We start from the raw sequence: 22,508 nt of genomic DNA on the forward strand, positions 1-22,508 counted from the left end.
TAATTGACAGCAGTCACGTGCTCACCACCATACTGAAAAGTCACAAAAGAAACACAAAATGTTTTAAACCAGAAAGTTTGTTGATTAGGAAGTGTTTTAATGTCGCAATTTAATTAGCATGTATATATACAAAATTAAATGAAAAATGGAGGTGTTTCAAACAGATTCTCATTACATTTTTGTAAAACGGGATAAAAGCCTTTGGTGGCATCGCAAAACCTCCGAGTTCACAATCAAAGCAGGTAAAATTTAAGTGAATCTCAGAATTTAAGAATGAATCACTCCAAGTTCATTGTGGTTGTTATAAAAACATTCATTAATTAAACGGTTGTTCATCTTTTAATTAATTTTAAATGTTTGCTGCAAAGGGTGCTGATCTGTGGGGGCAGATGGGCAAGGATTGCACATTGCTCTAGTTTCTATCCCAAGGTCAAGGTAGTAGTAACTGTTTGGTCTTTGTGTCTCAGATAAAACATAATAGCTAACCGATAATGAGACAAAGAAAATGTAATTTAATTATTAACAAATTCAAAGTTTTTAAAATCCAACTGTCTATAAAGGAAATCATTCAGTTTTAAAATAGTATAAAAGCAAATTTTAAAGAATAGTTTATTGCGCATTTATTGAAACTCATGTAGAAGTTTTATCTCATCCAATATTCAATCTTATTAATAGTTTGTGTATCAAAAACAAAAACAATAGACTTACCTTTAGGGGGAATTGTATACCCTTATATTTTAACCTTCTCAAACACATAATACAAACTAGCAAAAAGGGTATTCAATTGCAATCAACTTGGTTTTCTAATACCTCGTCCTCGTCGTACAATAAATAAAATTTAATTTATCCTGCCAATTGCTTGTTTATTGTAGAGCAACTACAATTAGTATCCTTATGGACACGCAACTCTGCAGGTCAACTTGTTGTTGAAATAGTATGGATTGTTTGCAGTAGCTTGATTACATTTTATGGGACATCCCCTACTCCTTGTTCTCCTTCTCCTATTGGCCATGACTCATGACTCTGGGTTTACTTTAGTTCCAAAAAAAAATAAACACATAAATCCTTATTCAAGGTCACAGTTGTTTTCAGTTGTTTTGTCCTGTCCAACTTCATCGTACAAAAGTTTGCCCCATGATTTATAGTTATCATTTTCTTGCATACCAACAGTTAAACCCATTCAAGGCTATTCTTGCTCTAAGGTTGTACAAGATGAGATGCCATAAGGGCCACTCATTCATGCTCATTGCTGTTTTTAGCACACCAAGGTGGCTGAATGTAGGTGGGTGTTAAGGCAGATTCATGGTCACATTGTTGGAGCCTTCTGGAGGGGGCGTACACCTACCACAGAAAGTCACAATCAAATGTCAATTATCATTATTATGATTACTACCATTGCCTAGTAAAATGATGACCAATTATTATTATATTTTCAGGCTGGGATCTTAGTTCGGTGGATGACATCGAATGTATTGGAGTTACGCATGGAATTGTGGGCGTAATTTCATTGCCAAATGTCTATGAGCCACATTTGATTGTTGTGCGAGAAGCCCAAGCTGTGGGTGTGCTATATCCACCGCATTTGGTGTACAAAGTCAAATCCATTTGCATACTAAGTGCTGAAGATCCCGACGCAGAGCTATCCAATTGCACTAAGCACACAAAGTAAGTAGCAGAATAGAAAGTAACTTAAGAGATTCTATAGTTATGTGTACATTTTATAGAAGCAACCAATCGACTCCTACACACAATGTCACCCCCTCCGCCACAGCATCTAACAACAGCGCCGCGGGTGGGGGCAGTTCCTCGAAAAGCACTAAACTTTTCGAGGGCATGAATAAAACTTGGGGAGCTGTGAAGAGTGCTGGCAATACAATTAAGAATACCACTCAGCAGGCTGCAAATTTGGCCACAAAACAAGTGAAATCATCGGTGGGTATAAGAGAGCCCAGGCATATCGAGCGTCGCATCACGGAGGAGCTGCACAAAATATTCCATGAGACGGATAGTTTCTACTTCAGTTTCGATTGCGATATAACCAATAATTTACAACGCCATCAAGCTGGTACAGAGAACGGTCCGTTGCAGGATGAAAGATTCTTTTGGAATAAGCATATGATACGCGATCTGATCACAATGCAGGATAAAACCTGGATTTTGCCCATTATCCAAGGATTTGTCCAAGTCGAGCCATGTGTTATTGGTAATGAGTGCTTCACATTGGCCTTGGTGTCACGACGATCGCGTCATCGAGCAGGCACACGGTAAGCTTTCGTTAAATGCCGATTGTAAGTCAAATAAGCTTATCATATCACAATTTTTTTATTACAGTTACAAGCGACGTGGCGTCGATGAGAGAGGAAATTGCGCCAATTATGTGGAAACTGAACAAATACTCACATTTCGCCATCATCAGTTATCATTTACTCAAGTGCGGGGTTCCGTACCGATCTATTGGAGCCAGCCAGGCTATAAATATCGGCCACCGCCACGCCTAGATCGGGGCGTGGCTGAAACGCAGCAGGCTTTCGAGATGCACTTTACCAAAGAGCTGGAAATCTACGGGCGCGTCTGCATTATCAATCTGGTAGAGCAGAGTGGCAAAGAGAAGCTAATTGGAGATGCATATGCAGATCATGTGATTAAATACAATAATGATCTCATGATTTATGTTACATTTGATTTCCACGACTATTGGTAGGCGTTTTCTATATCCCTATATACATATATGTATATATGTTATTCTTATTGAGTTTTCTCTGTTCTGCAGTCGAGGAATGCGTTTTGAAAACGTTTCTGCTCTGGTCGATGCAATTGGTCCCGAAGCAGGTTCTATGGGTTTTCATTGGCGCGATCAACGCGGCATGATTTGCAATCAGAAATCAGTATTCCGAGTAAATTGTATGGATTGTTTGGACCGAACCAATGTAGTGCAAACCGCAATTGGTAAGGCTGTGCTTGAATCGCAATTGGTCAAGTTGGGTCTCTCGCCACCCTATACGCCCATACCCGAAGCACTTAAATCACCATTTATGGTGCTGTGGGCAAACAATGGCGACATTATCAGCAGACAGTATGCGGGCACAAATGCTCTCAAGGTGGGTCAATAGCCAGTGAACATTTGTTCATCAATAATAATTATGTCATGTGATTCGCAGGGGGATTATACACGAACTGGAGAGCGTAAGATCAGCGGCATGATGAAGGATGGCATGAATTCGGCCAATCGGTTCGTAATGATTCCATTTTGAGTTACCTATATTTGCTTAATAATTCTTTGCCGCTCCTTTTACCACATCATTATAACATAATGAACATGAAATTTGGACTCTAATATTAATTGAAACTGACTTTATTTGAATTTCCATTCCCATTGCCCCAAACTATCTGAGATCATTCTGATCTTACACTAAATATGTATACTAATGCTGCATGCTTATTCCCACCTCCAGTGTTATTCGAATTCTAATTGTGGTTGTTTTTCTTTTCACTTCACCACACCAACCATGGCCAAAGTATACAGCGTCCACTTTCTAACCAATTATTATATACCTTATGCACTGATCCCATAGCTAATTCCATGCTAAACTTCTTCGTAGCTATTTGATACAAAACTTTGCGGACTCGTTTCGCCAGTGCGTTATCGATCTGATGCAGGGAAATCTGAAGCAGGAGTCGGAGCTGCAAGAAGATGCCATCCTAGGCACATTTGTTAAGCTAATCACACCCGAGATGCGTCCACCTATCGGTGGCTATTATAGTGCGGGCGTTCTCGGACCCGAATTGCAATTGCTCGAATCAATTGTTACATCCAGGTGCGGGCAATTGGGCGATGATGATGGAGTCGATGGTCAAGTCAGAAGTCAATCTTTATTAGTTGCTCCAATTATTATACTTTCTTTCTATTTCACTTTGCAAAAGGTATTCACATTCTAATTGCTCATGTGCACATCGCTTTTTTATGTAAGTGTCGCCATCATTGGACATTTGTGTGACAATCTGGTTTTGTTGTTTTTTGCAGCTACTATTTGGCTCGTTTTAAGGATTCTTATCGGCAGGCCACCATCGATCTGATGCTGGGCAATCAGGTATCTTCAGAATCGTTAAGTGCTTTGGGTGGTCAAGCGGCACCTGATGAAACTGATGCCACAGAAAACGCCGAACATGCCAAGATGCTCGTGGAGGATTGTCGTCGCCTGTTGCTTGGCTCAGCTCAGTATCCAGTTGGTGCTTGGGGACTTATCGATGCAGACCCCAGGTAAGAGCCAGAATCCCTAGGGTTTAAAGCATTACCAACTAATTTTGTTGCTCTTACTGTAGTTCTGGTGACATAAATGAAACCGAGGTCGACTCAATTCTGCTGCTCACCGATGATTGTTACATTGTGGCCGAATACGACTCGCATTTAGACAAAATTGTTCGCTTCGAGAAGGTGCAACTTGCGCAGGTGCGAGCTATCGAATTGGGAATGCATCAGCAGACGAAGATCTTCCAGGGTTCTGCTCCAGCACATCTATGCCTGCGTCTGAATTACAGCGTCGATGGGCAAGATGGCTATTTCCACATGTTCCGATCGGCTAATTTGCGTTTCTTTAATAACATGGCATATGTAATCAAGACCCAAGAAGAGCTTACCGAATCCCTAACATCAATAGTCGAAATGTTTCGCATTGCCCTTGAGAATGCTGGAAACCTGGAGACGCGTTACATTACGGGCGGTGTACTTCAGCGACGTAAGAGTAAGATTCCGCTTTTAGATGTACCCAAGGGCATGCCGCGCAACCTTTCCGAATCTCAATTGGTACAAATAAGCTCCAAGGCTTTGTCGAATGTGGCAGGCCAATTCTCGAAATTGGGTCAGACCTTCAAGAAGCCATCGACACAGCATCAACAGCAGACAAATTCGGCGAATCTCGCTGCCACCATTAATCCTCAAGTAATGCGGCAATCGGAAGGCAATGCTATTGATCCTTGCCAGGAGGCTGAGAAAGCAATTTTTACATTAGGTGGCAAGCCGCGAGCATCGAACAGCACAAGCAGCACCGATACAGACGAGCAGGACAATAGCCTCTACGAGCCAGATGTTGACTCCGATGTGGAGATTGTTATGGACAAGTCCAATTACAATGAGAATGCCTTTCTGCCATCGGTTGGCATTGTGATGGGCAAACAAAAAGATGATTCGCCAAGCTCATCAGACGATATGCGACAGCTGGAGCAAAAAGATAGCATGTGCAAGACATCCGAAGATGTACTAACCATTTCGATCACCTCTGTAACCGATCACGTTGGCCTGCCCACAGGCCTGCTTGAGAATGCTCCACCAGTGCGTCCGATTACGCCCAATCCGCAGATTTGTATTCAAGCTCAAGAAGCAATCGAGGCAGAAGAGGGCGACTCGGTATCCAGGTCGGTATTCTACACTTGATTCCAATTTTGTAGTTCAATTTATAATTTTATATTCTGGCCCTCTTTAAGTTGTCAATTAGCAAATTATATATCCTGTAGTCTATATCTATATATATGTTAGTTTGTGTTTCTCTCAAAATGTTCAATTACATTTAAGTATTATTACATTTCTGTGTTATTTGTACTAGTATGCTTTATAATTTCTAGCTATGTATGTATATATTCTACCTATGATGTTTTTAGCATGTATTTGTAAAGATCAATCTATTTGTGCCTGCTCTATACAAACAACAATACCAATAAATACACACAGATCCTGAAAAGGTCCGCATATTAGTGCGGGGCCAGGAAACGCTCAAATAGAAATCTGTTAGTAAAAGCTCCTAAGGTGTGTTTATCTTATGATTTACCTGTCGCGTTTTCAGTTCCACAACGAAAGGTCTGAGCCTGCCTCTAGGTCAACCGACTAGCGCTGAGGTTAACAAGCTAAAACATCTCACCAGCCCACTCTCTAAGCTGGCCAAGAACATTGGGCTCAATCTAGATCCGCGCAAAATTGCCACCAAGGTAAGTGGCAAACTAAGTCATCATTTCGTTTAGCTACCTGGCATTATAATTACTTAACTTTTTTAGACTGGCGTACTCTCTCCCACCAGTCAATCGGCTGAGAACTCTCCACCAGAACGCGGACCAAACTCACGTGATCATTTGCTAGAATTGTGGACTGCAGAGCAATGCAAAACCAAATTGATAGCCCTTTAAGTGGCATTAAAAATTGATTAAAATAGTTCTTACAGTGATATATATATATGCTATATACATATGTACGTACTTATTTTAAAAAGTTAAACGCAGAAAAATGAAAAAGGCACTTCCATTGCAATGTTAGGGAAAAATAGAGTTTTAAATGTCCAAGTTTTTGTAGATTGTTGTTGGCACTAACTTTCGTTTATGTGTATGTATATCCATGTTGAAAGTTCATCGAAGCAATGGCCAATATATGTATATATATTGAGCTCTTACAATTAGTACTGCAATATTTTTAGTATTTATGTAAATATATATAGTGTATTTTGTGGCAATTGATCAATATACGTAATTACATACAGCAAATATTTAGCGATAATATACCATGAAGTAAATCTATCTATTAATTTGCTATTTAATCCTGCCGCGCCATTTATTCAAATATTTTAACCGTTTTTTTTTTTTCAAATGTTTATCGGCTGCTTTAGCGCTAATTATAGTGACAAAGATCAGTCTTATTGTGCCAGAATAGAATTACAAATATATGAATGTAGTTATTGTTTTTCAATACATATGCATTTCTAGTGAAAACTGACTCACTATCAAGTTATTACTTTATCTTGTCAACGCGTAGAATCAAGAAAAATAGATTTTACATGGCTTTTTTCATTTTTACGTGATCGCTGAATCATTTCCACTTCAGATTTCCAGCCCTAACAAAGAAGCCGGCTGAAAAAACCAAAGTACAAAGAGATAAATCAATATTAATATAAGTAATGGCCAATCAAAATTTAAAAACTGAGTCAATGGACAAAATTGATCTGACTCACTGTCTTTTGGCAGACCTGGCCAGTCTTTGCCTCAGTGAATCCTACGCGGATGTGGAATTTGTCGTCGAAGGGCAGAAATTGCCGGCGCATCGCGTTGTTCTGGCAGTACGCAGTGAATATTTCCGGGCCTTGCTTTATGGAGGAATGTCGGAGTCGACACAACGTCAAATACAATTGGATGTGCGTCTAGATCTCTTCAAGCTGCTAATGGAGTATATATATACGGGTAATTTGTCGATCGCCACACTGAAGGAGGATGTTCTTATCGAAGTACTGGGCATAGCAGATCAATACGGATTCCAGGATCTGTTGTCGGCCATTTCCAAATACTTATCGCAATCCCTGACAATGGAAAATGTTACCGTACTTTTGAATGCAGCCCGTTTAACTAACGTAGAGGACTTGACCCAAGCTTGTCTCTCATTTATGGATAGCATTGCATCGAATCTTTTACAACATGACTCATTGAAATTACTCTCGATGGAATCTTTGGAGATGGTTCTGCTGAGAGACACCTTCTATGCCCCAGAGAGGGAAATATTCCAGGGCGTCTTAAAGTGGATCCGATGTAATCAAGCTGTAAATACTGAATCGCTTTGGGAGGCAGTTCGTCTTTCGTTAATGGGGATCGACGATTTGATGGAACTGGTGCGCCCCATGGGAATTGTGGATTGCAATAAAATAAATGATGCCATCGCACAAATTAATTCAAGAAACTTGCCATATCGATCGCACCTGATATTCGATAAGAATGTGGCAACGGCTGAATACTCTGCACAATGCATTGCAGGTTGGAACTCGTTTAACTTGCTCAATGGAGATGTAACCAGCTATGAGTGGACCACGGGCTTTACGGCTCATACCATAGGAAGTAATGATGACGGGATTTTAGTTGAACTAGGCGACATATATAACATCAATCACATACGTCTATTGCTGTGGGATAGGGACCATAGGATATACTCCTATTTCATCGAGATCTCTGCCGATAAAGTGAATTGGAAACGTGTCATTGACTACAGCGAATACCATTGTGGGTCTTGGCAGTTTTTATATTTTGAGGCTTGTCCCGTTCGCTTTATACGAACAGTAGGAACATATAATAATAACCATACGGATTTGCATCTGGTCAGTTTGGAGGCCATGCATGCAAGGGATGTACCAAAGCTTATTAACCATGTTGTGGCACCCGTTAATAATGTGGCAACCGTTTCAATGCATGCCCATGTCAGAATAGAAAGTTACAGGAATTATAGCAATTTTGTTAGTGATTTTAATGTTCTCATAAATGGAAATTGTGTGGATTACGATGAAAGTTCAGGATATATTTCTAACCAAGTGGGTCCCCGCCAAGTGGGAATTATAGTCCGTTTAAGGCAACCCTATCATGTGGGATCCATTCGTTTACTATTGTGGGATCGTGATAATCGGCATTACAGCTTCTATATTGAGACCTCGACGAATTATGTAGACTGGATGATGGCAGTGGACAAACGAAATAAGGAAGTGCGATCCTGGCAAAATTTTTACTTCACTCCCCGTCCTGTGGTCTACATTCGTTTAGTGGGCACACGGAGTAGGGCAAATGATGAGATTCGCTTAGTGCATTTGGAGTGCCCCAGTCAGGAATCTGTCGTTTCTACTTTACAATAAAAGCATAAACTTTTTGACTTTCAAATGATAAAGTGACCAATTGTTTCCGAACATTAATTTTAAATTAAGTTTGGTGTTTCAAGAATTATAATTTTAAGATTAACCTAATAAACCTAACAATTTGTAACTTTAATATGTAGATATGTATGTATGTGTGTATGTATGATGACGAATAGTCTTCTTAAGTCACATTTTTTTGAATATTAACTGACCCAAATGCAAATATCACGAATCCTTCGACTAATGTTCATACATATGTATCTGTTTAAAACACAAGTGAGTTTGAGCTACATATGTATGTACATATGCAGGGCCACTGAGAGGGGGTGGGGTGACGGGTGGGTTTACTCCGGGCCAGCAGTTTTCAGAAGGGCCCGCTATACATCACAGTCGAAAATAGCGGATTTATTTGAAGGGAAGTAGGTAATTTAGGGGGCCCGAACCCCCGGGCCCTGATTTTCTCTCTGCGGCCCAGTACATATGTATGTATGTATGTACATATGTATGTATGATTGCTTTCATTTTTACTTTTGATCAGCTGTTCTCGTGAATATCGATTCTGAATAAATGCAACTTTCAAGTATAAACAACAGGATGAACAACATGAAAGCGGAATCGATGGACAAAGTTGACCTAACTAACCGTCTATTGGCAGACATGGCCAGCCTTTGCCTCAGTGAATCCTACGCGGATGTCGAATTCCTGGTCGAGCAGCAGAAATTGCCGGCGCATCGTGTTGTTCTGGCAGTACGCAGTGAATATTTCCGGGCCTTGCTTTATGGAGGAATGTCGGAGTCGACACAACGTCAAATACAATTGGATGTGCGTCTAGATCTCTTCAAGCTGCTGCTGGAGTATATATACACGGGTAACTTGTTGCTGACCACAATGAAGGAGGATGTAGTTATAAACATGCTAGGCACTGCAGATCATTACGGATTTCACGATCTTCAGCTGGCCATTTCCAAGTACTTAACACAATCCTTGACATTGAAAAATGTTTGCGTAGTTTTGGATGCTGCCCTTTTGTACAACCTAAAAGACTTGACTGAAGCTTGTCTATCGTTTATGGACGGCAATGCGTCCGATCTTCTACAGGAGGAATCATTCAACTTACTATCCCAGGAATCTTTGGAGATGGTTCTGCAGAGAGACACCTTTTACGCCCCAGAAGGAGAAATATTTCAGGGTGTCTTAAAGTGGAGTCGTTCTAATAATGCTGTAGACATTGAATCGCTATGGGATGCTGTGCGACTGCCATTGATTGGGATTAACGATTTGCTGGAAGTCGTGCGTCCCTTGGAAATTCTGGATCTCAATAAACTACTTGATGCAATCTCCCAAACGCGTTCAAAAATCTTGCCATATCGTTCGCATTTAATATTAGAGAAGAATGTGGCTACTGCTGAATATTCTGCAAGATGCACTGAGGGTGTTGACTGTTCCAACTTGCTTAATGGCGATGTGATTAACTATACTGAGGACACGGGTTACACGTATCACACCATCTCGGAAGGGAAGGATAATGCGATTGTAGTTGAACTAGGCGCCATGTACAACATTAATCACATCCGCCTTTTGCTGTGGGATAAGGACCATCATGCATACTCCTATTTCATCGAGGTCTCTGCCGATAAGCTCAATTGGGAACGTGTCATCGACTATAGCCAGTACCATTGTAGGTCTTGGCAATACTTATATTTTGCTGCACGACCTGTTCGTTTCATTAAAATTGTGGGAACCTATAGCAATACGGTTGAGAATTATCGTTTTGTCAGTTTGGAAGCAATGCATGCGATCGATGTACCAAAGCTTATTGGACATTTTGTGTCACCTGTGGATAATGTGGCTACGATTCCAATGCATGCTTGTGTTATGAAAGATTGCAAAATAACTTGCAATACTCTCATAGATGGAAATTTCTTAGATTACGATGAAGCATCACAACAATGTTACTTACAAATTCTATGTTGAGACGTCAACAAATTGTAAAGACTGGGAGATGGCTGTGGACAAACGAAATGAGGAAGTAAGATCCTGGCAAAACTTTCATTTCACTCCTCGTACTGTTGTCTATATACGCATAGTGGGCACATATGCTTCGGATGTGGAAGCGTTAGCTTGCGTTCATTTTGAATGCCCCAGCCAAACTCCAATAATCAAGGAGGATGAAGCAGATTAAAGGAGAAGCATATGTCTTACATAACATATTTTATTATTACGATTAAGACTATTTTTAAAATATAAAAGCTTTTACATACGTATGTTTTTTTTATATTTATGTATGTATTTGTATTTGCGACCTATCCTAACAGGACAATAAGCAAATATTGTCAAAGGAAATCAGGAAAACGGGGTGGAATCACTAATCCGTCTCTGATTCTTTTCAGACGTCTGCATGCTGATAGTTTAGAATGTTTGGATCGTTACTTCCGAATATCAGCTGTCTTACAGCTGTTCTGTTGCAGATTATTTAGTGTGCGAGATTTAGAAATCCCAAATAAATTGAAAGAGAACTGCATTAATAAAACATGGCCAATAAAAGCGACAAAGATTTGGAAGCGAAGTCGATGGGAAAAGTTGACCTAACTGGCCGTCTATTGGCAGACATGGCCAGCCTTTGCCTCAGTGAATCCTACGCGGATGTCGAATTCCTGGTCGAGGAGCAGAAGTTGCCGGCACATCGCGTTGTTCTGGCAGTACGCAGTGAATATTTCCGGGCCTTGCTTTATGGAGGAATGTCGGAGTCGACACAACGTCAAATACAATTGGATGTGCGACTAGATCTCTTCAAGCTGCTGCTGGAGTATATATACACGGGTAACTTGTTGCTGACCACAATGAAGGAGGATGTAGTTTTCGACATGCTGGGCACTGCAGATCAATACGGATTTCACGATCTTCAGCTGGCCATTTCCAAGTACTTAACACAATCCTTGACATTGAAAAATGTTTGCGTAGTTTTGGATGCTGCCCGTTTGAATAATCTAGAAGACTTGACTGAAGCTTGTCTATCGTTTATGGATGACAATGCGTCCGATCTTCTACAGGAAAAATCATTGAGCTTACTATCCCGGGAATCTTTGGAGGTGGTTCTGCATAGAGACAGCTTCTATGCCACAGAAGAAGAAATATTTCAGGGTGTCCTAAAGTGGAGTCGTTGTAATCCAACTCTAGTTACAGAAACGCTGTGGGATGTTGTACGGCTTCCCTTGATGGGCATTCAAAATTTGGTGGAAGTGGTGCGACCCTTGGAAATTCTCGGCGCGAATAAAATACTTGATGCCATCGCAGAAATATTTACAAAGAAGTTGCCCCATCGATCGCGTTTAGTATTAGACAAGAATGTGGCATCTGCTAAATATTTCGCACAATGCACTAAGGGTAATAATGGTTGCTTTTTACTTGATACCACAGTGAACACAATTTATGGGACTTCATGTTACACATCCCACACTATGTCGGAAAATAATGATTGTGGGATTGTAGTAGAACTAGGCGCCATGTACAAAATCAATCACATCCGTCTGATGCTGTGGGATAAGGGCATTCAAGAATACTCCTATTTCATCGAGGTGTCCGTCGATGATATCAATTGGGAACGCGTCGTCGACTATAGTCAGCACCACTGTAGGTCTTGGCAATATTTATATTTTGATGCACGTCCAGTTCGTTTCATACGAATAGTGGGTACACATAATGCTGCCGATTCCGAGTTTTATGTAGTCAGTTTGAAGGCCATGCATACGAGCTGTGTACCAAGGCTTATTGACCAGTTTGTATCACCTGTGGATAACGTAGCTACGATTCCAATGCATGCTTGTGTCATGAAAGACGGCAATTTAAGGTCTAGTAATCTCTTAAACGGAAATTTTAAAGATTATGATTCTCATATGTTTGGCACCGAAGGAATTGTCGTCCGTCTAAGGCAACCCTTTCATGTGGGTTCCATCTGTTTACTTTTGTTTGGAGGACCTGAACGACGGTACAGCTTCTATATTGAGACCTCGACAAATTACAAAGATTGGGAGATGGTGGTGGACAAACGAAATGACGAAGCCAGTTCCTGGCAGGATTTGCATTTTACTCCCCGTCCCGTTGTCTACATACGAATAGTGGGTACAGCGGGTTATTTTATCCAGCGTGTTGAAGATTTCTGCTGTTTGCATATGGAGTGCCCAAGCCAAGCTGGTCTCAAATAAAAGTTAAAATAATAATTATAATCTAAACAGATTTTATTAATTATGTATAGCAAATTAATTGTTATAAAATAATGAAGATTTATTATCAACTATTAGTTTTATTTACGATCTACATTTCACAATATTATATTTTTTTTAGCATACACTTAAATTTTAAAAATTAATAGCTTATTCAAATTCAAAACCGTTGCTGACCAATTACAGTTGTTCTATCAGCTGTTTTAGAGTTTGGTAGTTCACTGTGAGTCACTGTGAACAGTCACTTTAATAAATTGCATAAATGCAGACCGTGTCGAAAAAGTGTATAAAAAATATATAAATTTAAGTTCTCTTTAATGGATCCCTATAGCGAGACTGTATGGAACTTGTATCTAAAACAATTGCTAGTTAACCATATTTTTCGAATTTTTGTTTGCAGCACGTTGAGGAATACCTGGAACTGAATACTGTTAAGCATCTTACAAAGGACTATGATTCCAAAATGGACACTGTAATTAGTCAGAGCAGCGAAGAAAAAAGGTTAAGAAAATACATTGAATATTTTCAAGAACGAGCCTCTTTCTACCGCAAACAGAAAACCATATTAGGACGTAAACTGCGTAGCTTAAAAAAATTACACTAGTTTTATTATACATATGGAGTAATTAAAAAAAAAATATTACATCTCACAATCAGCTGTAAGCCCTTAATGAGTCTATCTCTAGGCGTAGTTTTTGAATCTTTAATAACGCCAAGGTGCGTTCCAGTTTTAAGTTGTCAGTTTCGGTTTTTAAAAACTGTGTCTTACTTTGAAATTGTCTAATTTGCGCCCGGACTTTGTCTGCTTTTAAAGCAGCTAATGACCCGGATTTTGGTACAGTTCTTACATCAAAGTTCTGTAAAAAGAAAACTTGTTAGAAAATGATTGAAATTATTAAATGCATTCTCACTTCGTTAACAATGTCAAAGTATTTTGAGCATTCTGTTTCCAAGTCTATTTTATTCTCATCATGAACTTGGCAGCCCGCTGTCTGGCTTGGCGCGTCTCTCTTACGTTGGGTATCCGCGTCTTGTTCTTCTTGTTCATATACCTCGACTTCTTCGGGGGTCTATAGAAAAGAAGGAATATGTACCGAATTGCAAAATAGAGGCTGCCAATATTACCTTAGCTCCATCTTCGAAATAGTCGTTTTCATTATACTCAAGCACTTCAATGGACATTTCTTCGTCGTCGCTACCTATGCCTTCAAGTTTAACTGTCTCCGCCGGATCCTTTTATAATAAATTATAAATCACAAATTCAACAAAAAAAAGGAGAACTCTTACCTTTGCAATGGAATCTATAGCCACAGACACTTCAAAGCCGGTTCTTTTCTTGTCACAGTTTTGTCTGTAGAAATTCGAACGAAATTTAAATAAAATGTACATATCTCGGCAATGTCAATAAACATATGTATGTATTATTACTTGTGCATTAGGAGTCTTGACAATGCTGTGTTAAATAGTTCCTTGTCGCAGCCCTTGCAAATTGCCGAATATTTGCCGTTAATACACCTGGGTAAGAAACCGTGTTCTTTGTAAAATTGTTCTGACTTCTTGCGAGGCATATTTTGACAAACAATAAAAAGTAATTTCCAAAAGTAAAACAAAATTAAATTGGTTACATGCGTAGATGTAGATAGAATAAAAAAATACCAAATCGAATAAATACTAGCTGTACGGTCACACCTAAAGATGGGTAGTTACCAATAATAGTGAACGCTACACAACAACTTGCTTGTGCAGCTTTTGAACCACAAAATTAAACACGCTTTAAAGTTTGTTAAATTGAAATTAAAAGATTTTAATTTTTTGTACTCTACTATTGTTTGTGTATCATTAACAAATGCATATATATATTAATATCCGCTTATTCGTGACTCGTAGTCACCTCGTAGTCAACTCGTGATGCCACTTGTACGTTAATAACCATCTCTAATAGCATTGTTATTGTTAAGGAATCAAGATTTACACAAAATTTAAATTATAAAATGAAAAGCCATAACCGCACGCCTAGAAGTTTTAAGGCGGTGACGTGGAAGCGTTTGGGTTTCCTCCCATCCAATGATAAAAAGAAATACAGGGCTTTCTGCATATACTGTAAAAAGAATCAGGCCAACACAAGTATAGGACGTCTCGTTATACACAGGTAGGAATGGAAGTTAAAAAGCTGATTTGTTCTAAAAGTGATTTTTGTATAATATTTCAAATTTTAGAAAATCATGCACTGAACATAAAATGGATTTGACGGAGGAGGTAGGCAACATTTCGTTATTTGTGTGTACAAATACAAAATACAATTCATAATTTCAGTTTAAAGAGGGCGGTGTACTAAGCCTAACTGAAGGTTCACATTGCTTGGACGATGAGTTAAAGATTGATGAAGAGGTCGAAAGCGAACATATACCAGAAGCCGCACCCTCGGACTCTTCGACTACCAATATCATAGACAAATTGCTTGAAGACGACGATACGGAGGTGTATGTAAGTGATATTGATCATCCTCTAGCAAGCGGATCCAGTCAAACGGATGCCAACCGTTTGCAAAAGGATCTCATTAAGGCGGAAACCGAATATCTGGAGGCCAAGGCTGCATATTTTGATAAGCTTCACGAAATCTCCGATCTGAGGCGTACGCTTACCATGCTTGAGGCCAAGAAGACGCAACTAGAAATAATCCAGTTAAAGGCCGAGTGCGAATAGGACACTTAGTAACACTTAATTACTTATTTTATATTTTAATTAACGGATCTTACAATAGACTACAATTAAATGTTATATTACGATAAACAACAAACCTACTATTTTACAACTAGAAATGAACTTTTTCTCAACTTTACTTGCAAGGTAACGTCAATTACAGACCAAAATTAAAGTAAAATAGTGATCTATTGGGCCATCAAAAGCTTTAGACTTTGCAGGGCATTCGTATATTCCTGCAAGTCGGTAGGTAATTTTTGGGAAGCAGATGAATCTAATTGAAATTGCAAAATTTCTATAAATTGCAGCACTGGCTGAGCCACAGATATGTTTCTTTCGTGGACTACCAAGCACTCCAGAAGAATGGCCACAAATTTAGTGTAGAACTCTGGCAAGTGATGGTGTAGAGCTTGCAATGGTATGGGCAGAATGCACACCAAGTAACAACGCAACATCTCATTCAATAACTTGGTGCATGCATCAACACTTTGCAGCAGTTTATCCGACTCCAAAACAAGCATTTGCAGGATTCTCTTTGACCAACGGAAGCTGGTGCAAGCATTCAGAGAATTGCAAGCTTCGCGGCAGAATAGCATCTTATCTGGTTGTGTTAGATCCATGGCCAAAAGGGAATCAATTTCATTACGGTTTATTGTAAAGTAGTAGCCCAACTTGGTAATAAACCGTAACAAACAAATTGAGTTTGTTACGTGGGATGAGATGCTCACATTATGTATTAGACGGTCCAGCATATCATCGCACTGGTTCCACTAGAAAAATGAAAGGGAGATTAACACTCATGGTAAATTAATAAATTATGGTAGCTCACTGCAAAGCGATCCATGTCTGTATAGTGATCTAAGCATAAATAAAGGCATGTCCAAGTGGCAGTTGTGGCCTCAACGGATTCAGTCGTGTTGTAGGCATCTTTGAATACTTGATCGTAGATAACGCTGTGCACATTCATTTCTTGAATATCCTTGGGGTTCTATTAGAGAAAAGAATATCCATTATTTCTAATCAAAAATAGGAAGAAAAAAACATACACTTTGTTTCAGCATTAGCGAAAATATTCGGGCTCCCAATTGCTTATAAACCGCATCATAGCATTCGCGCACATTGAGACCCACAGATAGACTGAAGGCTAGCATCTGTGCAGACATTTTGATATCTCCAGCATAGCGTAACTATAAATTGTTTGATTATGAAAAAAATTTTGAATTCTTTCCCATTCTATTAACCTGTAGGTACTCAGCAAATCCATGGACCGCTCCAATGTGTCGCTTCCAGCTTTTCTTGTGTAGCTTCTCCTCATAGTATTTGAAAATATGCGCATCCACGGGCCCCTGACACGATGTAGTCACCCTTTCAAGCAATTCAAGTGCATTTTGTATCAAAGATTCAGGTCCCAGTTTAAATTGGTAAACTGTTGGGCTTGCCGTCAACTCACAGAGCAGCAACACTAATTGGGCCCGAAGCTACAACATTGTAATATTAAGTCTTTATATTTATTATAAAAAGATGAAATTATACTTCTTGATGTCGACTATCTTTATCATCTTTATGTAGAAAACTCTGAACAAGATCGTAGAGTTTGGGAAGTTCTTGGTTCAAAACATTATGATGAGAATCAAAATGCGATGGCTGCAATTGAACGCAATCCAGATCCTCCTTCAGGTCGGGCAGCATACAGAGCTGTACCAAATCAGACAAGTGTTCAAATAGACGTTCGTTTTCAGAGGATTCGCGCGTCATGATGAAAAATGATTTAAAGACTATTTATAAGTCGGCCAATCAGCTGTTCCACAGTTGTTTAATGTCTAGTGTTATAAAATATCCAAAGTTAACAAAAATACCAAAAGGTTTCTTTATTTAGGGTGACCAAACTCCCAGATGGATAGGTGAATGCCCTTTGAAATGAGCTTTAAGTTGTTTTAATAGACTTGTATTTAAATGTAAGAATAATAGCTATTTAGTACTTTGTATTAAAGATAATAATCATTTTTCAATCGTAGTCAAATCTTAAGCCACTACCACGAGTCTGCTGCTCGCTCCAAGTGTCAAAACGATGGGATATATCTTCGCTCATATGATTGCGCCAATCGCCGATCTTTCCCTTGCGTATAAACTTTGATCCTGATCCGATCTGTTGTGGAAACACATTTTCCAGGTTAACTGCGCTATTATTTTGCATGCTGTCAAATTGCAGGTGCTGACAAATACGCTGCAAGCTTGTCTCATTGAGCAGGTGGGAAGCATTCATGAATTTGGCGCTTTAAATAAAAGAATCATGAAAGGAAATTCAAGATACGATTCCAATAATCACCATTGTTGAACAACTGTTGGTAAATCCCTAACCATATCCTCGTACTTAATGAACAGTACGTTGTCGTCTTGGCTACGTTTCCAGAAGGGTAAGACATGCTTCCAGTATGGTCCCATCGGTGTGTGCCCACCCAGGAAGAGCTCCACGAATTCCTCAAAATCGCCGTTAAGGCCATGAAGCAGCTTGCAATAGTGATAATAGGACACACACAAATCTTTAGGATTACGTGCAGTATAGACAATCTTGGGCTTAATCTGATCAAACTGCTCGGGTAGCAATTGCCAGGAGAGATGGGATCGAGCATATCGAGGTCTTGGTAAATTGCGTACCATATCCACAGTATTTCCAAACGCTTGACTGTAGCGATAGGCGAAATCAAACATTGGAAAAAGCGCTGAAATCAAAAGACCTCCATTTGTACTTACCTCACCCACTGATGATGATCTGTACTGAAAAGCGCCGATAGCTCAATTAAAGGAGCCCGTGAACGTATGTCTTCTTTGGCAGCCTCGTAGTCCAATTGATGTCCCAACAACCAGACCATTTCTTGGGCCCATGTTGAACCTGTGCGTGGATAGGAAACCATCCAAACATCATCCTTATACACTGGCAATGATCGTATCGATTCACCCAGTTCGATATACTTCCTTGGTATAATCAATTGATCGGGAAGCACCTCCACAAAACAATCTTGTGCCGGGAATAAGGCATTTGTGCGACGCACAATATCTGCATCCAGTTCGCGATAGATTAGTTGCATGATTGCATACACACCGTTCACCTTCAACTGGCTGCAATGCACTGACTCTGCCGTCGACTCTCAAGTGGCAAGTAAGCCGAATACATTTGGTGAAAGTGATGCTAGTGGCACTGCCATCGGTGCAGTCAACTTACTTAACTTGAACTTGTCTGGTTCGATCAGTTTTTGGTTTTTGTGGAAGGTAGGAAAACTCACTTGGTCTTTAGACTTCCTCATATTCATAAGTACATATGTACATATTGACTTAGCCATTTAACCATTTCCGTGGTTAAACTATCTCTCAATTTCTTAGATCTTTTTACTAAATTTTTTTGCTGTAAATTTTCGACTAAATTAGAAATTAAAATTTAATTGTAAATTTATTTCAATTCGTAATACTATATACACACACAAAAACTCAATTAGAGCTAAACGATAGTAATCTTAATGAACTTTTGTGCCACTGGAATTGGCCACTAAAGCTCATTGTGTATGTATTCCGTGGTTACCTTGGCCTCACCCTCGTGGAAGCCATTGCAGTCAACTGGATATTTGGCCTAATCGGAGAGAGAGAGGCAGAAATAACGGTTAGAATTCAGTACAGATGAGACTTCAGTTGGTGTGTTGGACTTACCTCACAATTGTATGGCGCATTGATTACACCGAATAGCGTCCAGAATGGTGTACCGGTTTCAGTGCTAATAAAGATTGCTGCACCCATGCTACCGATCTTGACAATTTTTGGACTAACGCCGGCAATCAGAGCAGACGTCGATCCAGATGCCGATTGCTGCTTGGCCTTCTCCGATGGCTGTTCTTGCTTCTTTTGTTGCTCCAAAGCAGCTGCATTCAGCTGGCAGAGCACATAGCGATCACACTGCGGAGTCTTGGATATGTATCTATAGGCACGATGCACTTTTAGCACTGGTTCGATAACCTGTTTTAATGTTTGTTTTGTTGTTTAGACATTGTGTATTTGTTGGTTGGGTTTCGGTTTGGAATTGGGATGCGTGAGCCATGGAAAAATCAACAGAGAAAATTGTAGCGTAATTAATTTAATTCGTTCTTCTTTCTGTTTTGCTAATTGCAGAAATCCAGACATAACTCCAGATCATCGAACTCACCTCTAGATTGAGCGTATCCGTTAGCTTGTCACTGATCTCGGTGGCATTGAACTGCAATAGACCGCGTGCCTGACCCAGTTTGAGCAGCTCCTTGGCATAACCCACCGCTGGCTTCACATATTGTCTGGAATCAATTTTCACATTCAAATGATGTTTGGCCACATGATCCATTAGATTCGATATGGTCTCACTGGGATGGCTGGGATCGAAATGTGTTTGTTTTGGATAACCTTGAGATTTAAGTAGGCCATTGAACATAATCTGGGCTGTCTGGAAATATCTGTATGAAAAACACAAAAATGAAAAGGGAAAACAGACAATTGATGAGACTGAAAACGGAGACGAAGACTTAGATGATGATGATGACATAGCCACATTGGTCAAGTGAAAGGTTTGCAGCTAGAAAGTGGAAGTTTTGTTGTGCTAAGGCATAGAAGAAAAAAAAAATCACACACACAACGAAAATACATACATATGCATGTACATATTACACAGATACTCAGAAGGTTGACCTACTTCAGACCATTAGCGAGCGTTGGAGGCATGCAAAAATGTCTCTCCAAGTGTACTTTGGTCGATCGGTCCCATGGCCCATTTCCCTAATCCCCCAAAAACCGGTTTGTCACTTCTTCTCTTTCAATACGTTCTTTACTCTCTTATTTGTTTACTTTTAGCGGTGTTGGCCATTGGCTCCAAGTGGGAAGCATAACTGTAAGTCACACACACCCAAAATGCCTGGACAACGATTGAATTGAATTTGCCAGGCACGGACTAAGACTGCTTTTAGGCGCCGGAAAAGCTTATTGAAACAGTAACTGAACAAAAAGGGTACTGGGAGAGGTAGGCAGGCATCCGACCCTGGAATTTTGATTTTGTGTGTTAACCAATCTGATTAACAATCGTGTTCTAAAAGATTTCAATAACACAAAAAGTGTGTCAAAAGGTAAGCACCACCAACACCAAGAGCACAACATGTTCATGTTCGACTCCAAACAGGTAGACAGCGGTCTAACGGTAACCGTTCAGGTTTAGCACACAAGCCAACAACCACCATACCATCATAACAACAACAACAACAACAACTACCACACCAACAATATCGGCCAGCAGCTGTTCAGAATCGAATCGAATTCTAAAGCGAATGAAATCGCAGCAAGGTGCTAACTGCATTTGGGTAAAATGACCGAGACCGTTAAATAAAGCAGAACAGAACGTGATCTACAATTAAAGCTACCCACGAAAATGCCACGTCGTAAGCTCACCTCAAATACACATCAGGATTGGCCAGATAACTTGCCCAATCGGCCAAATACAAAGTGGCCGATTTAATCCAGCGGCGACGGAACGATTGATTATTCAGAGATTCAAAGAGCTTATCATAGTCCAATTTGCCATCGCTGCTCTTGAAGCCCTGCAAATAGTTGTTATAGAATGTTTTCAAAGATTTTCTTAGATATATCTATGTATGTTTATATATCCATCCTATGTATGTACCTTCATTATTTTATTCACACCGGATTTCTCGTACAATGCATCGGCCAGTTCCGAGTTTGAGAAATGATCCCACAGCACATGAATATGCTCCAGGAAGGGAGGCAAAACCCAGGCGTGACTCTTGTGACGTTCCTGTGTACTTTGTCCCTCTGGTCCAGCAAATGAACTGACTGCCTGCATAACCAAGGGAAGCAAATTCATAAGCCCATTGTCCGTATCGGCCTGATCTTTGTCAGCGGATCGTTTCTGCTGATGATGATTGGATGACGATGCTGAATTATCTCCTGCTCCCTGGGTGTTCATAAAGGCAGAGGCTACCTGCAGTATGGTATCTAGGCCAATGCCAGCGCCTTCAGTGGATCCAGCACCATTGCTGCGTTTTTGGTCAGAAGATTGAGCAGTCTCTTCGTCATCGCTCTGGGTGAACATTTCTAGAACATTTCCAATGATGGATGGATCGAATCCACCACCACCGCCAGCGGCATCATTTCCACGTGCACTGTTGGCAAGCAGACTGCCCAGACCCGAAAGTATTTGCATGGCACCGTTGCCTCCAGCACCGCCTCCGGATTTACCATTGGCCTGCATAAAGGTGCCAAGCAGCGAAGCCATGCCAGCCAAACCTGCACCAGCACCACCGCCGTTTCCGCCAGCAGCTCCGTTTTGGCCACTTAATGCCTCCTGAAAGAACATGGATGCCATGTCCAACAGCGGATTGGATTCATCCTCATTGGCATGGGCCAACTGGCCATAGGGTTGTGCGCATATTAGTGCGACTAATAGTAATAAACGATGCTTTAAGTACATGTCTTCTTTTTTTTTTTGTTTGCAGGAACTTTCACAATCACAATCTTGAGATACTTTTTTTTTGTTATATTTATTTTCTTTGTAGATTTTTTTTGAAGATTTTTAAATGTTTTTTTTTTTTTTGCTGGGGCCAATTAAGCCACGCAGTGACAACGCTTCGCCGAACACGGGGAGCACGACTTGGAGGAAATTTACTTGATGATCTTCTCAAGCTGCAGCCAGCCAGCACAGCCGAAAACTTTCTTTCTTTTGAGCCGCTGCGCCAGTTTGTAACACTTCTTATAGGTGGATTTTTACCTGGTGGATTTTTACTCTCTACTCTCTTTTGTACTCTCTTCTCACCTGGAGTTCCAAAGAGTTTGATTCTTAGAAGCGTTAAACATGCAACAAGTTGCGAAAGGTCTCTCTTGGCTCTAACTTGTAAACACGGGAAACTACTCTCTCTCTGTCTCTCTTACT

General features: G+C 40.1%; 8 protein-coding genes, 1 long non-coding RNA gene and 1 pseudogene across 14 annotated transcripts; 6 read left to right on the forward strand and 4 right to left on the reverse strand.

The window, feature by feature from the left end:
• The first annotated feature begins 30 nt into the window (after positions 1-30).
• Positions 31-6,222, forward strand: LOC6649656 (phosphatidylinositide phosphatase SAC2). Of its 2 annotated transcripts, XM_002072207.4 has the most exons (11): positions 31-242; positions 1,437-1,665; positions 1,725-2,264; positions 2,332-2,697; positions 2,771-3,098; positions 3,159-3,229; positions 3,600-3,815; positions 4,022-4,258; positions 4,321-5,409; positions 5,835-5,976; positions 6,043-6,222. In XM_002072207.4, the coding sequence occupies exons 1-11, from the start codon at positions 146-148 to the stop codon at positions 6,169-6,171; spliced, it is 3,444 nt and encodes a 1,147-aa protein (XP_002072243.1). In that variant the 5' UTR covers positions 31-145; the 3' UTR covers positions 6,172-6,222. The 2 variants fall into 2 exon arrangements, with proteins under 2 accessions (XP_002072243.1, XP_015032563.1); XM_015177077.3 differs by lacking the exon at positions 3,600-3,815 and having other exon boundaries at positions 32-242.
• A 637-nt stretch (positions 6,223-6,859) lies between these two features.
• On the forward strand, positions 6,860-8,772 carry LOC6649657 (BTB/POZ domain-containing protein 9). Its single transcript, XM_002072208.3, has one exon. It carries the CDS (start codon positions 6,933-6,935, stop codon positions 8,637-8,639), a length of 1,707 nt encoding a protein of 568 aa, XP_002072244.2. The 5' UTR covers positions 6,860-6,932; the 3' UTR covers positions 8,640-8,772.
• A 382-nt stretch (positions 8,773-9,154) lies between these two features.
• Positions 9,155-10,878, forward strand: LOC6649658 (annotated as a pseudogene).
• Positions 10,879-11,048: 170 nt separating this feature from the next.
• On the forward strand, positions 11,049-12,930 carry LOC26529532 (BTB/POZ domain-containing protein 9). Its single transcript, XM_015177112.3, has one exon. The coding sequence runs from the start codon at positions 11,171-11,173 to the stop codon at positions 12,839-12,841; it is 1,671 nt and encodes a 556-aa protein (XP_015032598.1). The 5' UTR covers positions 11,049-11,170; the 3' UTR covers positions 12,842-12,930.
• Positions 12,931-13,512: 582 nt separating this feature from the next.
• Positions 13,513-14,496, reverse strand: LOC6649659. Its single transcript, XM_023179646.2, has 5 exons — positions 14,288-14,496; positions 14,147-14,210; positions 13,985-14,092; positions 13,771-13,929; positions 13,513-13,716 (listed from the first exon to the last, which is right to left on the reverse strand). Exons 1-5 carry the CDS (start codon positions 14,425-14,427, stop codon positions 13,513-13,515), a joined length of 675 nt encoding a protein of 224 aa, XP_023035414.1. The 5' UTR covers positions 14,428-14,496.
• A 70-nt stretch (positions 14,497-14,566) lies between these two features.
• LOC6649660 lies at positions 14,567-15,678 on the forward strand. Its single transcript, XM_002072211.4, has 3 exons — positions 14,567-15,008; positions 15,076-15,115; positions 15,173-15,678. Exons 1-3 carry the CDS (start codon positions 14,851-14,853, stop codon positions 15,560-15,562), a joined length of 588 nt encoding a protein of 195 aa, XP_002072247.1. The 5' UTR covers positions 14,567-14,850; the 3' UTR covers positions 15,563-15,678.
• Positions 15,578-17,365, reverse strand: LOC6649661. Of its 2 annotated transcripts, none has more exons than XM_002072212.4 (5): positions 17,093-17,365; positions 16,801-17,037; positions 16,606-16,746; positions 16,389-16,547; positions 15,578-16,329 (listed from the first exon to the last, which is right to left on the reverse strand). In XM_002072212.4, exons 1-5 carry the CDS (start codon positions 17,312-17,314, stop codon positions 15,748-15,750), a joined length of 1,341 nt encoding a protein of 446 aa, XP_002072248.2. In that variant the 5' UTR covers positions 17,315-17,365; the 3' UTR covers positions 15,578-15,747. The 2 variants fall into 2 exon arrangements, with proteins under 2 accessions (XP_002072248.2, XP_046865223.1); XM_047009267.1 differs by having other exon boundaries at positions 16,801-17,021; positions 17,093-17,111.
• A 112-nt stretch (positions 17,366-17,477) lies between these two features.
• LOC6649898 (luciferin sulfotransferase) lies at positions 17,478-18,864 on the reverse strand. Its single transcript, XM_002072213.3, has 3 exons — positions 18,311-18,864; positions 17,886-18,242; positions 17,478-17,832 (listed from the first exon to the last, which is right to left on the reverse strand). Exons 1-3 carry the CDS (start codon positions 18,643-18,645, stop codon positions 17,565-17,567), a joined length of 960 nt encoding a protein of 319 aa, XP_002072249.1. The 5' UTR covers positions 18,646-18,864; the 3' UTR covers positions 17,478-17,564.
• Positions 18,865-18,991: 127 nt separating this feature from the next.
• On the reverse strand, positions 18,992-22,302 carry LOC6649899. Its single transcript, XM_002072214.4, has 5 exons — positions 21,243-22,302; positions 21,011-21,159; positions 19,749-20,028; positions 19,259-19,561; positions 18,992-19,181 (listed from the first exon to the last, which is right to left on the reverse strand). Exons 1-5 carry the CDS (start codon positions 22,047-22,049, stop codon positions 19,101-19,103), a joined length of 1,620 nt encoding a protein of 539 aa, XP_002072250.1. The 5' UTR covers positions 22,050-22,302; the 3' UTR covers positions 18,992-19,100.
• LOC111519370 lies at positions 20,024-21,233 on the forward strand. Of its 4 annotated transcripts, none has more exons than XR_002724340.2 (3): positions 20,024-20,365; positions 20,423-20,691; positions 20,745-21,233. It is a non-coding gene; the product is annotated as an uncharacterized LOC111519370 (long non-coding RNA). The 4 variants fall into 4 exon arrangements; XR_002724341.2 differs by having other exon boundaries at positions 20,024-20,139; XR_006953746.1 differs by having other exon boundaries at positions 20,024-20,691.
• Positions 22,303-22,508: the final 206 nt, after the last annotated feature.

This window comes from Drosophila willistoni, chromosome 3R (assembly GCF_018902025.1).
Source record: "Drosophila willistoni isolate 14030-0811.24 chromosome 3R, UCI_dwil_1.1, whole genome shotgun sequence".
NCBI classification, from domain to species: Eukaryota; Metazoa; Arthropoda; class Insecta; order Diptera; family Drosophilidae; genus Drosophila; species Drosophila willistoni.